At 39.3% G+C, this 15,724-nt stretch overlaps 1 protein-coding gene and 1 long non-coding RNA gene across 11 annotated transcripts in view; both read right to left on the minus strand.

Annotated features, from left to right (window-relative positions):
* parp4 (poly(ADP-ribose) polymerase family member 4) overlaps positions 1–8,967 on the minus strand; it is a 41,919-nt gene extending 32,952 nt beyond the window's left edge. For 9 of the 10 annotated variants that reach the window (XM_011489977.3, XM_011489975.3, XM_020713293.2 and 6 more), the window contains exons 1-11: positions 8,867–8,967; positions 7,728–7,854; positions 7,453–7,657; positions 6,714–6,777; positions 6,261–6,339; positions 4,803–4,901; positions 4,058–4,216; positions 2,161–2,298; positions 1,916–2,086; positions 1,692–1,843; positions 1,484–1,615 (exon numbers count right to left, since the gene is read on the minus strand). In XM_011489977.3, coding sequence (XP_011488279.1) covers positions 1,484–1,615; positions 1,692–1,843; positions 1,916–2,086; positions 2,161–2,298; positions 4,058–4,216; positions 4,803–4,901; positions 6,261–6,339; positions 6,714–6,777; positions 7,453–7,657; positions 7,728–7,853 — 1,325 coding nt within the window. In that variant the 5' untranslated portion in view covers position 7,854; positions 8,867–8,967. The remainder of the gene's footprint in view (positions 1–1,483; positions 1,616–1,691; positions 1,844–1,915; positions 2,087–2,160; positions 2,299–4,057; positions 4,217–4,802; positions 4,902–6,260; positions 6,340–6,713; positions 6,778–7,452; positions 7,658–7,727; positions 7,855–8,866) is intronic. The other variant, XM_011489972.3, reaches the window with a different exon arrangement.
* Positions 8,968–9,962: 995 nt separating this feature from the next.
* LOC110017438 lies at positions 9,963–15,219 on the minus strand. The gene is made up of 2 exons (XR_002872451.1): positions 13,743–15,219; positions 9,963–13,281 (listed from the first exon to the last, which is right to left on the minus strand). It is a non-coding gene; the product is annotated as an uncharacterized LOC110017438 (long non-coding RNA).
* Between the last annotated feature and the right edge of the window lie 505 nt (positions 15,220–15,724).

Below are 15,724 nucleotides of genomic sequence, written 5' to 3' on the forward strand. Positions count from 1 at the left end.
GCTTTAGAGCATTCCGATTTGAACAACTACACATTTCCACATCATCAGTCCTCACAAAAATTCTCATGTTATTCTCAACTAAAACATTCTCTAACATCCAACTGTGTTTTATGTGAACCTCAATCAGGCCTCAGGGCCACAGTACAATAATAGTGTCTGACACAGATGACATAATCATGCCTTGGATAGAAAACTGCATTGAGCTGCTCTCTTTGTTGATCTAAGGTCTTTGACTCTGTTGATCTGTTACGACTATACAGACTACGTAACATCGGTGTGGGTGATTCTGTCTTTGAACAGCTTAGAGACTTTCTCTCAGAAACAACCCAATGTGTGTTTGTTGATGGTGTGAAGTCACCCAAACAAAACGGTTTACTTCTGGCTCCAACCAAATGAAGTCAATTCAATCGCCATTCTTTCGCGACAGAGACATTGCCCCGTTGGAGCCAGACAACACCACTATATAGTGATTGGTCGGTTTCTATGGCAACCACTATCACCAATCAGGAGTGACCTTGTCTGAAGTCCACACCCCTACACTTTAAAGAAAGCTCGGGCAAATCTGTCAAACGCGTTGAACGTCGGGGCCAGCAGGCTCCACCTACTTTTAATGAGGCATCTCATTAGTCCGTTTATAACTTGAATAACTTACAGAAAAAAATGAGATGAATAAAAATAAGGGTTAGCTGGAACATTTAAAAAAAAAGGTACCAGAGCAAGAATGGTTGTTCTGTGAAATAGAATTACTGAGTAACATCTGTTTATTTCTTTAAAGAAGTCGATGGGATTTTAGTTTTTTGGAGCCAGCAAGTACTTCCTGTTTGGAACGTGAAAGGGGAGGAGTCACTCGGTCCAGTTCTCATATAGAGTCAATGGTTTTAACTTATTAGGATGCAGAACAAACTTTATTTTGATTATATTCAAAAGTTGTTGAGGGTTATTGTTGTTTTGCTTGTTTCTCTTGTTTATCGTGTTTGTATTGAAAATTTTATACTTTGAATATTTAATCGTCGATTAAATAAACCAAGAGACCAAATTAGAACCTTCCCCTCACTTGAAAACATGAGACATATTTAAAAATACACCATAAAAAACATTTACAGAATAAAAAACATTTTGATAATTATTTTTTTTTTTAGATCTATGGTGTCGATTTTAAACAACGTTTATTTTTTATTTAAATTCCAACAGATAGTTTTAACCTATTCTCTTGTGGGGTGCCTCAGGGCTCTATGCTTGAGCTTACCTAAAAGTCAAACATTTTATGCACATTTATGTGGGAGAAAACTGTGTGAAAAAGCCAAAAAACACTTTAAAAATCTGTGGATTAGAGGCAAGGAACACAAGAAAGTGTGACTTTGATACATAACTGACACAAAAACCTTTTTGGCATAAAATGAAAAAGTTCAGTCAAAATGTTTCACTGCTGAGAATCTTTATGTTTGCATCATAAAACCATAAATATCTAATAGTCTCATCTCACCGGGACAAAATCCCAACAAAGTTGCTGGGGCCTGATGAATGCAGGAGGGCTCTGGTGTTGCCGAGTTCAGCGTTGAAGGTCTGAAGCTCCGCCCTCCTGCTGACACGCACAATCTGGTGGATCTGCAGTGAACTGCAGCAAAGGAAATAGGTTTTTTGTTAGCCATCAACAGCTCAGGTGATCGTAGGAAAAGATTTTTATTTTCTACCTGTGCTGCAGCAGACGGGCAACGTCCTCAAACTCTGAGCTGCTGGGGGGAACGACTTCCACGCCGCACCTCAGTGCCCGGTATTTCCCCACGCTGGTGGGGGTGGAGCTCCTCAGCGTCATCTCACTCACGTTCAGAACATCTCGAATTAACTGGAGGACATAGAGAATTTTGAAGAGCAGCAATTTCCGATACATTTAGGATCTACATAAATCAGTTTCTACCTGACAGAGGTCGAGCTTTTGAGACAACAAGCTGGCGCTGGGCACTGGGGGGCGGGGCTCCCTGTGAGGTAGCAGCGTGTACACCTCCTTCAGGAGAGACCCCGCCTCAAAGGGATCCCCGTCCTTCAGCTTCCTCTGAGCCTGAAGCAGCAAGCCCTCGGCCCTGCTCACCTGCAGACACACAAGCATCAGGGAAAGAGACGAGCCTTCCTGTCTGCACCTTTTCTCCCAGCAGAGGTCCTCACGTCATTCAGGCTCAGCTTGTCGATGGAAACCAGGAGAACGTTGGAGAGGCGACCCAGAGCCTCGGTCCACAGGAGCTCCACAAACGCTCCCACCTCCTGCGACACGCTGGCTGTGTTCAGCCGCTCCTCCAGCAGCAGCTGTTGATCAGCAGGCAGATGAAGCGCAGGTCCAACAGAAAACATGCAGAGCAGCGGAGGCTTCATCAGCTGTGGAAGCTTCGCTCTGTTGCTTGGATTTGTCTCCTCAGATTATTCACTTTTCTGTTTGTAGAAACCTCTGAAGGTGGATTTGTTCTTTGGCTGGAAAGTTCTGCAGACTCAAATCTCAGGTTTTATCCAACTCACTACTACTTATTTAATGGACCATTTGCCGCGCTCTCCTTTTTTTTTTTAAGGTTCCTGAATTTACAATCCAAAATCCAGTGCCCTGGAAATATCCCAGAAGTCTCTGGGAAAATCCGGTGTGCATAAATGTTGACTAGATTGGTGAATTTTGACCAAACTGTATTTATTGTGTTCAAACATTTTTTTATGTATAATAAAGTAAGTCCATTTCTTTTTTATAAAAGTCTTTATCATCAGAACACAGTGGGTTCATAAACAGTTCTCGTAAAATGTTCACATTTATTCGATTTTTCACTTTGCCAAACAGATGATCTCATATGAAGAAACAGTAGTGACCATGTGACAGAACTGTATTAAAATGCAGAGCACTGTGTCGTATTTTAGGGGACAGGACCTCAGATTAGACTCAGTTTCACTACGAGCAACAAAACTGTAAAGAACAAAGATCCCTCAGTTCCAACAGCTGGTTTGCATCCGTAAACAGGAAGTAGAAGTAAACCTTCCTCTCCTCACTACATTTTCTAATCATTTAGAGATTTTTAACACTTGGAGGCGCTATAACTCTGAGTACTTATATCACTGATTATGTAATGTACCACAGTCTAAATACCATCACTGTTTTCTGTGAACCTTGACAGGAAGGTTTCAGTTAATAGTTGTTAAACTATTAAACTAATTCAACTATATTTAGAACAATCTAATCAATTTATCCAGGCTATAAATCAATTTTCCTTTGTAGCAGATATTGCTTTTACCAGTCAAAAAAAATATTTTGTAGGAATTCCAAATTTTACTAAGAAAATCCTACCTTTTTATATACATATATATATATATATATATATATATATATATATATATATATATATATATATATATATATATATATATATATATACATATATATATACATATATCACTAGTAACATAAAAACTGTTTTTCACAAATGATATTCAACAGAATCAGATCTAATTGAGTTATGAACTCATAAATGAATGTCAAAGTGCTTCAGTTCTTTGCAGCGATGCTGGCCTTAGTTTCTTGTAGGTTTTTTGTTGGCAAACTTATATCAAGTCCTGAAGCTTGCGTCTTGGTCTGTATTCAGACTGCCTCAAACCAGACGTTTCTGTTCCACGTTACTAAAGATGTCTTCACTCATTGGTCAGAAATGATGGAAGTCCTGCGCTTTGCAGGCCTTGTCGGATTGGTTCACTTATTCAGACTTTATATTTGTGGCCGTTTTGGTCCAGCTGCTCCGCTCAGAGGACAGAACAAACTCAGAGCGAACCGAAGCCCAGACAGATTGGAAACCAACGGACAACCACTCTGCTTCACTTTAAGTGAGCTAAATGTATCTCCACTTAACAGACATGGATATACTTGTAGTAAAATTTTGGTCAGAACCTACTAAAATATGCTGGAAAGTAAAAACCTAAAAATCTTTAAACACCTCCAATCCCCCAGAAATTAAAAAGAATTCAATTAAGATGGACCGTCAAAGATTGCCCATCAACATGGAAAGTGAGGAGAGTAAGCAGAGTCACAGTTTCAGACCTGCTGGAGGGGGGCAGAGCCCAAGTCCTGAATTTGGGGGGACATGCTGGGCCTGATCTGCAGACCGGACATCTCCATGGAGTCCCTGAGAGCCTTGTACACATCGAGAGCGTCCTCTGAAGTGGACAGGAACACCAGCTGGTCCTTCACCGCCGCCTTCTGTCAGAACAAACACAAATGTAGGTTTGGTCAAACTTTAAACGTAACCCCTCCCATTATCCCCAGTGGAGGGGGCCCTTCAGGGTCTTAAATGGCTCTACCTCTACTCTGATATGTTGCGTTTTGTATATCTCATTGACTGTATATGAGACCTGGATTTAGTGAGTGTAATGTCACCCATAAGAAATTATTTACTTCTTAGTCCAATGACATGAAGTAAAATTCAGTTGCTATTTTGGCCGTCGCCATATTGGAACCAGATACAGTGGACTACACGAATTCTGCCAATCAAACGCTGAACGTTCTTTTGATTCCCCAGTTTACAAGTTTAAAAAAATATATCAAGAAGAAACATTAGCGATTAGCGTAAACAAAGATATCAGAGCAAGAATAGTTATTCTGAACAAATAGAATGACTGATTAATAGCTGTTTATGTCTCTCAATAGGGTTTTGGCTTCTTGGAGCAAGCAGGTACTTCCTGTTTGGATCCCCCAGTGGGAGGAGTCAACTCAGTCCTGTTTTCATATGCAGTCATTGGTAGTTCCACAGAGAAACTCAGCTGGAGCTCAGTTCGCTGCATCGCACCTTTGCTTCTGCGAGGTCCATGCAGTACTTGACCACTCGGTAGCGCCGCCTCTGATCCACGCTGACGCTCTGCAGCTCCAGCACACACCAGCTGTTGTTCTGCAGAAAAACATGCATGAGCGCTCCAATCAAACCAAGGAGAGTAAAGACAGACAAGGAATTAAACAGTCATTTTTTTATACTGAATTTTTAAAATGCATTGCCAAATTCCATGTTTAATTGTAAAATGTCAAATACATTTGAATGTGAATTTTGGTACCAAATTGTTTTGTTTTCGGAACAAAATATTTATTGAATGCACCATGTTACCTGAATTTGAGTATTGACAATAGTTTGGTTGAACAAGTGACTGAAACCAAGCTTCTGGGCATCAAATTAGATGATCAGCTCTCTTGAACAGATCAGATTAATCATATAGTATCCAAGATGGGCAGAGGTATTGCCTTGGCTCGGAGGTGTGTGCAATATTGTCCACCTTCAGTCATGAAGCCAGTTGTACAGTCTCTGGTGTTGTCACATCTGGTGTATTGCCCAGTCATCTGGTCTAGTGCTACATAGGGGCATCTAAGAAAATTACAACTTGCCCAAAATCGAGCTGCCAGGGTGGGTCTTGGTTGCTGTTATTGGACCAATGTGAATGAGATGCATACCACTTTGGGTTGGTTGAGGGTAAAAGACAAAGTACAACTCAGTCTTCTATGCTTAATGCACAACATCATTTTTTTTTAAAAAATGCCCACAATATTTGGTAAATAAAGTTTTGTACAGTGGATTTTGTCATCAATATCAAACTCGTCAGGTCAGCTCTGGTGATTTGATTGTTCCTTTTTCAAGATCTAACTGTGTGAGAAGAACAGTGCTGTTTAGATCTTCTGTTGCATGGAATCAAGTGTCTGGAAGGACCAGGCTTATTAGTAACAAATATCATTTCAAAAAGATTTTAAAACTAAGATACATGGACTACTTACAATAACTAACGATTTGCATGATTTGCTGTTATGAAATGTATTTGTTGTTGATATGTTGCTATGTGTTTTTGATATGCTGGTACAAAAATGAAACTGCTTTAACTTATTCTAACATGTGAAGCTTTTAAGGTAAATATGATGAATTAGTCAACGTATTTAGTGAAATCATTTTCGGTTTTTGTGAAATTGGTAAAAATGTATGTATTTTTTGCGTATGGACCCCAGGAAGACTTTCGACCACTCTGTGGAAGCTAATGGGGCTCCAAACTAATAAACAAATAAACCAAAAAACAATGAACGTTTGAAATCCAATTGATGCGATTTTGTTTAAGATTTTATTTTGAAAAATGTCAAATCTAATTGGACTGTTTTCATATTAAAGTCTAAATTCTAAAATGCATTTTCACTTTGAATTATCCAATGGCAAACTGAATTGAATCAATTTGAATTATTGGTGAAAAATAAAAATGACATAGAATCACAGCCTCACCTTCTCAAAGATGGTGTACTTGGCCACTTCAAAGTGATCGGGAAACTTGGGAAGGTTAAAGTCCGTCCCAGCATAGATTCTGTACAAATTCAAACACAAATCTGCATTTTTTTACTTTTTACCAACATTTTTTACATGAATCCTTGGCTAAAGCTGAACGAATTGATATGACATAAATGTCTTATCACTTTAAAAATGTAAATTTGTGATTGCCATGGCAACATCAAACAAAACATTTGCTGGGTACAGGGGCCAAAAACTCAGGAATGTGAACTGTACTTGTCCTGATGCTGTGCTGCATAATGTTACCATGGCAACGCAGTTGAAGTCCTATTTTTCTGTGCATTGTGATGGCACACATGTGAATCCTTAACGGAGAGTTTTTCTAGACTTTAAAGGCGGTGAAGGGAGATGAAAAAAGTGAAGGGAGGAGTGGGGATGATGAGCATTCACCTGAACTTTTCCAAAACATTCCCACTTTGAATATTTTCCTCAGCCGGAGAATCAGGCGCAAAGTCTGCAAAACACAAGAATGCGTTTAATCCAACAAACGTATACAACACTTTGAAATTCTGTGGGCGGAGTTTGCTATGGCTTCCTGGCCGAGCTGGCACAGATCCCAACATAAAATAAAAGAAACTATAGAAAGAAAGCAGGGCTTTGACTGGGCTCCCAGTAAAACGTCCCTCACTGACAAACGGTCAGAAGTCACTAATTACATGTTAGCTTATATCTGTTACTAAATAACCTAAAACAATTAACTTTCTTCCACTGATACACAGTTTGTGTGTTTGACGCCATTTACCGTCTTTAAATATTGAAAGGAAGCGTGATGTGAGGCAGACTTAGAAGAATGTGAAGTAAAAGCAGAATACTGTGAACTAAAACTTCCACCTGCATGCCCTTGTACAGGTTTGTCCATTCTACACCCACAGGCCCGTATCCCCCCCCCCCCCCCCCCCCATTAGACAGGTGTGTTTATTTTAAATTAAATTAAATAAATATTTAGGTTTTTGCAGACTGGTAAAGGGATCCTGTCCTTCAGAAGGAAAATCTCCAGTGATAGACTGGCGACCCATCCAAGGTGTACCCAGACTTTACCCAACAGTGGCTGGGATAGGCTCCAGCAACCTTGTGACCCCAATGGGGCTTAAGCCGGTTTGGAAAGCCTGCAAGCTGCATTTCCACAAACCTCTCTGTGTGGGCGGCTTGAGCCTGGGTGGGCTGGACACACTTGAAGGAATCTCCAGCCTGAAGAGCTCCACAGGCTGACGGGCGCCCATTTGCGAGCACCTGAGCACGTAATCTAGGCCGACCACGGGAATCTTGTGCTTCTGGACGCTGCGCAGCCGACTGGAGCTCAGGCAGCTGACATCGGTGGTCACCACTAAAGAGCACTGTGGGAAATTTAGGGTGTTAATGGGGGTAGAAGATGCAAATGTTTCAAGGAAAGGGAAATCTCCTAACCTGTTTATTCACCACGAAGGAGATTTTAGCTCCATTGTCCAAGAGCACAGACTTGTACCTTTCCTTTTCCTTGTAAGGCAGGTTCTTGAGCTCCAGGACGACCAGGCAGTTCTCGAAAATGCCCATCCTGGATGAGCACAAAAACGGTAAACACAAGCTATGGACAAATCCTGTGGTCACATGACCTTCTGGTTTGTAGCATTGACTGCAAATGTCCCCTGGAGGGAGTGAGTGTGACATCAGCCTCGCGGCTCCAATCACATGACATCAATTCAGTCGCCTTTTTTTTTGTTTTTGCACCACGTTGGAGTCAAACATTGTCAGTATGCAGCGAATGGTCCAAGTCAGTCTGAGCCAACGTTTCTATGGCAACCACACTCGCCAGTCAGCAGTGAGCTTGTTGGAAGTGCCACACCCCTACCACATGAACAAGTGCTTGTCAATCAAACTACTGGAGGTGGGGGCCAGTGGGCACCGCCTTCTTTTGTTGAGGTATGTGATTGGCCAGTGTATAACTTGAATAACTTGAACTACGAAAAAACTATCATGAAAAAAAATAGCATTAGAAAAAAAATAGAATAGGTTACAAAAAGGTATCAGAAAAAGAAGTTATCCTGACAATAGAATAACTGAGTAACAGCTGTCTATTTCTCTATAGAAGTCAATGATACTGTAATTGTTGTTGTCAATCCAAAACTTTATTAACAAAGTTTGCTTAAAAGTTCCTTGTTTATTTAAAAACTCTGGTTTTGATTTTTCCCTAGCTTGTTTAGACAGAGAATCGTTAGATACAGGTGTGTTTGTGCATTTGGGCGTGACTGACAAGAAACTGTTACTCATTCCCACTTACTTCCTGAAAAATGCGCGTCCCCGCACCAAACGTGAACGTATTTAATATAATGTGCTGACAGGACTCAATTCAACACCTGTGCACCTGTAAAGTTCACCTGACGGAGGAGAACTTTTCTGTTGCTGCGAGATAAAAACAAATTATAACATCAAACAGCAGCGGGGTTGAAAAAAAAACAACTCTTACATTTTAGTTTTACTCAACAAAATACAGAACCCGGAAGTAGTGTTTTTGTCTTTTTCTGTGTCAGTTTACGTGTTAAAATAAAAACTGTCACGGTGGTACTTACGTGTTTTCGACAAAAAACCTGAACCTCGGTCTGTTTTGAAGTCAGCAATCTTGCAACAGCTGACTGCAGGAAGCGAAGACCAAAAAAAAAATATCAATGCTAATGGTTAGCATCCATTTCCGGAGCGGGTCCTTTCAAAATAAAGAGGTGATAAAATAGGATCGAACCGGTTTGAAATACACAGGACGGACTGTGTATTATCTGTGCTGCTCTCAAAGTTAAATTTGTATTATTATTCGTGTTACTATTATTCAAAGATTTCTCCCTAAAATACGAAAAAGTATTTTGTTGTTGTTGTAGTTCATTTCATATTTTTAAAAAACCCAAGATACTTTTCTGATTAATTTATTCATTCTACTGGCAAATGTTTATATTTATAAATACTAAGCTAAACATAAAATGTCATATTTTCCTAATGGTCTATATCACACTCGTCTAACAGAAAAGTTCACAAAATAAATAATATTTGTGAATCTTTGCGTATGTAATTTAGCCCCCTGCTGGGTGTTTTTCTGGCCTTTTTGCAGAAAAACAGCCCCATACTATGATGCTTCCTCCCCCATGCTTCACAGTGGATATGGTATTCTTGGAGTTTTATTCACTATTCTTCTCCCTCCTAACAAGGCGAGTGGCGTTTAGACCAAAGAGTTCTATTTTGGTTTCATCTGACCACATGACCTTCTCTCAATCCTCCTCTGGATCAATCAGACGGGTCTCTGGAGAACTTCAGACGGGTCTGGATGTGTGCTGGCTTAAGTAAGGGGAGCTTTGGAGTTCTGCAGGATTTGAATCCACGAGTGTTTCATTTTGTCACTGTGGTCCCTGTTCTCTCCGGGTCATTGACCAGCTTCCCCCCGTGTCATTCTGGACTGTTTCCTTGCCGTTTTCAAGAATATTTCTACCACACCAGGTGGGATCTTGCATTCATGTCCAGGTGGAGGGAGATTGTCAAGGTTCTTTTATTTCTTCTGTTCCTAATAACTGCTCTTACACTTATTTTTCTTCACCAATAATACAAATAAATTCTTTAATATTCAAATAATGTGATTTTCTTATTCTTCTTTGTCTTTACAGACCATTAAAGACAAACCTTTTATAGTGACATACCGTTTATTTTGCACATTTTTCCAGATATATGTCAGGTGTTAAACACATACACTGCAGTATCAAGATGAAGTCTAATAAACTGCACAAATAATCAGGTTTTTGAAAACATTTAAAGGAAAAAGTCCACAAACTGTTTCAGAGCAACGCCTCTGGTCCAAACGTGAAACTGTCAGGTATCAGACATGTTTCTGATTTTTCCTAATGATGGTTCTCGCGGCTGAACGATGGTTCAAACAGAATGACTGGAGGCTGTGTTGGTGCCGGCTGCAGACGTCTTTCTTCACTTTATCCATCTGCTTGTTGCGAACAACACGCTGCCTCGGAGGAAGATCAGAAGTGCAAGCTGGAAATCAAAGTCGTGGAAACAAAGTGAGAACACGGCTGCCTGCAGGGCGACTTCTCTGTCTTCCCTTTGATTTTTGGATTTTTATTGTTTTGAAGAAGAAAAAAACAAGGAAAAATCGTTTCAAAGTTCTGGAGTCATTTCCTCTGAATATTGTTAAGAATGACCAAATCAAATACAGTCGACTGGTAAACATGCAAAAAAAAAGACACAAAAACACACTATGGGTTGCATTAAAATTACACAGCAGCAAACTAAGTCTCTTGAATAAATGTTTCCACTCACAGGTCGTTTCTTTTATCCTCTATAAAGAAAAGCTTTTTATAAATACAAATTAGGTTTTTCTGCAGCTAATTCACAGTCCTAAACTATATTTTATTTAAATTAAACAGGACAAAAAAAAATCCCCCAACCCTCTACATGTTTTAAATTAAGCTTCTCTTAAACAGTTTTTAAAGAACAAAAGAGCAAAATTTATGGAGTTTTTTCTACTTTTTTATTAAAAATCCAGACCTTAATTAGTTTAATAGAAGTCAGCATGTAATAAAACAAAAAAAATTAAGTCTGGAGTAAATCGTCTTTTTGCCCTGGACATAAAAGTACCAAGCCATCTTTGGGCATAATTTTCTTATTTATTTTGCTAAAAAAATTTGAATTTATATCTGAGAAAACTATCATGCGTCGTTTGTTAACAATTCTTTCATGACAAGTGTTGGAGGCGGTTAAAATTCAACTGTTATGGTTTTATTAGATATTAAATTCTGGCATATTTAAGGGCAAGTTTTTTTATTTTTTTACAGGCAGAATGCTTGACCCTAAAGTTTCCCTTTTGTCCATTTTTTTTGGAATTCTTTTAGTTAAAGTAAAGTCCGTCTCAATGCAACCTTTATTTTCAGGGTCTTGATTTCTGAGAGTCCAGTGAGCGAATGTCTGTGTTCTGGACCTGGATGGATCTTTTACATAAAGCCAACAGCTTTGAGTCATTCTGATGTTCCAGATAAGAAGAAACCATTAAACATCTCTCAGGTTAATCAAATATTTGATTTTTTATGACTAGGAACGATTCTAAAATGCAAAAACAATAAGCCAAATTTCTCTCAGAGCATTTAAGAAAAAAGCAAGCAATCACAGAATGAGATTTTCTCGTTTTTCTGTAATCCAACTCATTACGATTGATTTTGTTTTTTTAAATAAAAAGCTATTTGTGGAAAAAGCCGAATACAGGAACTTTATTAAGTTCAAGAGAACACTCTTTTGCTCCTCACTCACTGCTCATACCTCCCAACTTTGCAACGATGCTTCCTATCACCAGCAGAGGGAGCTGTAAGGCCGATTTCTTATGTGAAAACTGCTGCTCCGACAGCATGAGCCTCAGTTTACGGAGCTCATTTATGGTGTTTCTGTGTACTGATACATAATAAAATAAACTGACTGAAGAAAATATAATTTTGCCCGTTAAAGTAACGTGGGTCCCAATTTTCCACGATATCAGTTTAGCATCTGCGTTTGTTTTTGAATCCTTTTGATGCTAAAATTGATATCAAAAGAAAAAAGACAGATTTGACAAAGCTCGTTCACTGAGATTTATCTCCAGATGGAACATTCCTCGATGGGGTAAATCACATTTCATTTTTTTTCAATTTGTGCTGAATTGAGCACCTTTTGTTATTTTTCTTATTTTGAAAAACCATAAAAAATACATTTTATTTCATAAACTTTTCATCAGGCTTGAGGTTTATTTGTAAAAAATGTACTTAAAAAGGTTTTGATGTTAGAGGGGTCAAATCTTTTGTTTTTCCCCTCAGACAGACGGCAGTCATAAATCAGACTATTACTCCCTTTGTGTTTCCCTTATCCTTAAGACTTATTTAAGCGATGTCTCGTTCTTCCTGCTCCTTTGACATCTCCTCCTGACCTAGAGAGGGAATGAGGACTTCAGTACTGCAGCAGTTCCACTAAAACGGACCTAAACGTTTTATGGATTTGGTTGAATCATGCTGGAAAAGGCTAAACATGGCAGAAAACACACTCTTAAACCACTTTTTTCTTATTAGTGAATCTTGTTTTTTATTTATTCAACCGAATTCTTGAGTTATTTATCTTGGGATATTTTTTTGGCTTACTTTTTGGAGAATTATGTTTTGGGGTTATGGTTTCATTTTAATCTAATTTATCGGTGTGTGGTTATTTTTCTTGAATTAAAATAACCTATAAAAAAGTACCTGTTTAACCTTGGAGTTGGTTCACTTAATAACCAAAATGACAATTTTATCCATGTATAAACCTGGATTGGAATACTGAATTAAAAACTACCTTAAAAACTCTCCATTTACAGTTATTTGACTTTATTTCCTCTTATTGAACTGAGAATATCTGAGATAGAAGCACATGAAGTCAAAGCGTTGGAGTATCTTTCCTATCCTAAAATAAATAACTTCTAATTTTTTACTTTTCATTTCCAACACCCTCATTTCTCCAGGAGAGAAGCCAATCTGACTGCTGCAGTACACCATCCTGTCCACCAGGAGGAGCTCTGGCTCCAGCTGTGGGCTCATCAGCTGTGTGATCGGTGACCCAGTAAGTGGTGGTTAGTTTGAGGATCTCATCCAGCTCACATGCCTCCTTTTGGGAGCCACACATGCTCATCATTTTCCAGAACACCAGTCATCGCCTCAAACGCCACACATTTACCCTCCTGACTGATCCCACTCATGCAAAACAGCTCCAGCTCCTCCACGTCTCTCCTCCACCCTCCTGTCCTCCGTCTGCATCTGTTTCCTCTGCCTCTTTTCACATCCTGCTCTTCAGGACGTCGCATGAGCTGGGCAGCGGCGCCCTCCATCTCTCATTAGAAAAATCAGAAATCAAACATCTTTGAAGTTTGTACTTTAGAGGAAAATGTTCAAGAATTGAATTCCAGATTTCTTCAGCACGGGGCGGCCCACTTTCCTTTGAGACTATTGACCTACATGAGACAAAAAAAAAACATGTTAATGTGTATTTTTAATGACCTAAACTGCATGAAGAATGATGCAAGAATGATGCTTTGAAGTAATGAGGCAGCTTTCATCAGAAGGAAATATCTGGGTGACACGCTAAGTTTTGAATTTTAGAATTTGTATTTCTACAGATGTTGTGTTCAAAGACCCAAAAAACACAGGATGCATGAGAGAGGCACTTTGGGGTTGATTGAGGTTAGGTGTTGATCAGAGCCTGGAGTAGACCTCAAACACTGAAAAGTAAAGTGCGGATGATGTTAAGGTGACGGTGCCACCTGCTGGTGGCACTGTCACATCACACCTGTGAGTGTAGTAACTGTGTTCGGAACCAGAAAGAACTATCTTTATTCAGAAATATTTGGCTAAATTCCAAGAAGAAATCACATTTTTATATGACAAAATAATATCTTTGTTTTGCAATACCAACCTCCACCTATAGGGGGAGTCAGGAAGACATCCTTGAAGATCCAGAACGGACTTAACTAGAAATAAAGAAATAACTTGAACACATAAGTGAATAACAATAAGCCTTGAAGTTCAAAACAAAGTCAAAACAATTTGAAAACAAACGTATGTTGCAAACTTTAATGTAATGATTTAAATGTTTCCATTTCCTCCTCCGTCTCTGCTGGAATTTTCTCTTCATCCAATTTAATTTAATGAATAAAGAAACAACAAAAATCTTGAAATATATATACTTACTGGCCACTTTACAGCTGTGAATCAGGAGCAGATGAAAAAAATGCTGTGAGATAAAGATTGTATTTGATGCATAGAAATGTCGTTGCTGGGCGGGGGCCACAAACTCCCTGCTTTGCTCCATTCCAATGCACCACTTGTAGACTAAAAGATCCACATTTATCTTTTGTTTTCCTCAACTCCGCCCACAACTCAAAGATGTATTTCTAATGAACTCCAGCTGCTCTGCAGAAACTACGTCCTAGAAAACGACACACGCTTTTTTGATTTGGCCTAAAAAGGGCATTTTCATGACTAAAAGTCTACTGGGAACGCTCTGAATATTTGATCTTAGATCTTTGAGACACAAGCAATTGCAGTTTTCTGATTCCTTATTAATCAGTGCAACGGTGACGTTCCAGATTACAGATGAGTGGACTGAAAGTCCATGAGTTGAACTCCGTCCTGCTGCCGCCTGATGCATCCTCATTTCAGATCTGTGAGGAAACATCTGCCTCCGACAGATGGAGGCAAGCAACCCACCGGAACAGAAAACAGCTGGGACGGCACCTACAGACAAGGAAAGGTGGGAGAAAGAGTGAAGGTGTTTGGATCAGCATCACCCACTCCAGCAGTATTAAATAGATCAAGCAGAAGGAGCCTTCATCACTTCATCACTGTGTCGATTTATAGTGTTTTACCCCCCAAAAATGACCAGATCACAAATCACTTTGGTGCCAGAAACCTGAAAAAAATAAAAAGACAGGAGAGACCTGTGTTTCCAGATTCTTCTTCTGAAAAGTCTCTGTCAGTTTAGCATAACCCCCCCTCACCCTTCAGCTTGGTTGATTCACTTAAGTCAAGCATGTCAAGCCGTCCCCCCCCAAGCACCTCCACAAACTGTGTACGATTTTCTTTGATTGCAGTCGGCTAAATTACATTTTTACTAACTGTAAACGTGTGGCAACACTTTTGTGCGACTCTTCTGTGACACTTTCTAGTTCGCTTCTGAAATGTCAACTGGAAATAAAAGCAAAAGGAAAAGTTGTCCGTGAGGGCGACCGCTTCCAGGACAAGTGGAAATGTTTCAGTGTAATTCAAAACAACTGCATCTTCTAAATTTGCCAAGAAAGTGTAGTTGTCAAAACACAACCAGACAAGACTTACCAACTACAACAAGCTAACTGGGAATGGACAAAGCAAAATTCACAGTCATTTTGGTAAAATCATATTTAGATGGATTTGTATTATTTGTCAAGAAATGAAAAGTAAGCCACTGCCAAAAAATGAAATACTGCATTTGCCTTTAATGTTATTATCACAGTTCAAAGACATCAGGCTGAATGGTTGCCCCTCAAATACGGTCATATTTTGGCAAAATGTTTGGACAAAAAGTTACTTTTTGCATGTAAGTAGGGCGGGGTTAGGGTTCAAACAGGGGCGGTCAATTCAGCAAAGTGCATTTTGGCTTTTCGTTTCGTAACCTGTGCATTTCGTGGATTACGTGTGGCCATCATCAATTTCCATAAGTTTTGTGCTAAATATGCATAAATACGTGTAAATAATCAGCCAGAAATCAAAACAAGGGGACCAAGTACAAGTCCCTGTGGTACACCACGACCAACTGCTGTGTGAGGAAAAGTCACACAGGAATCCATCAGAAGCTTTATACATCAACCTCAACACGAGACCACACTCAGTAAATCAGAGTAACCATTGAACTGAAATAAC

The sequence above is a fragment of the Oryzias latipes genome, chromosome 21, assembly GCF_002234675.1.
Source record: "Oryzias latipes chromosome 21, ASM223467v1".
In the NCBI taxonomy this organism is placed as follows: Eukaryota; Metazoa; Chordata; class Actinopteri; order Beloniformes; family Adrianichthyidae; genus Oryzias; species Oryzias latipes.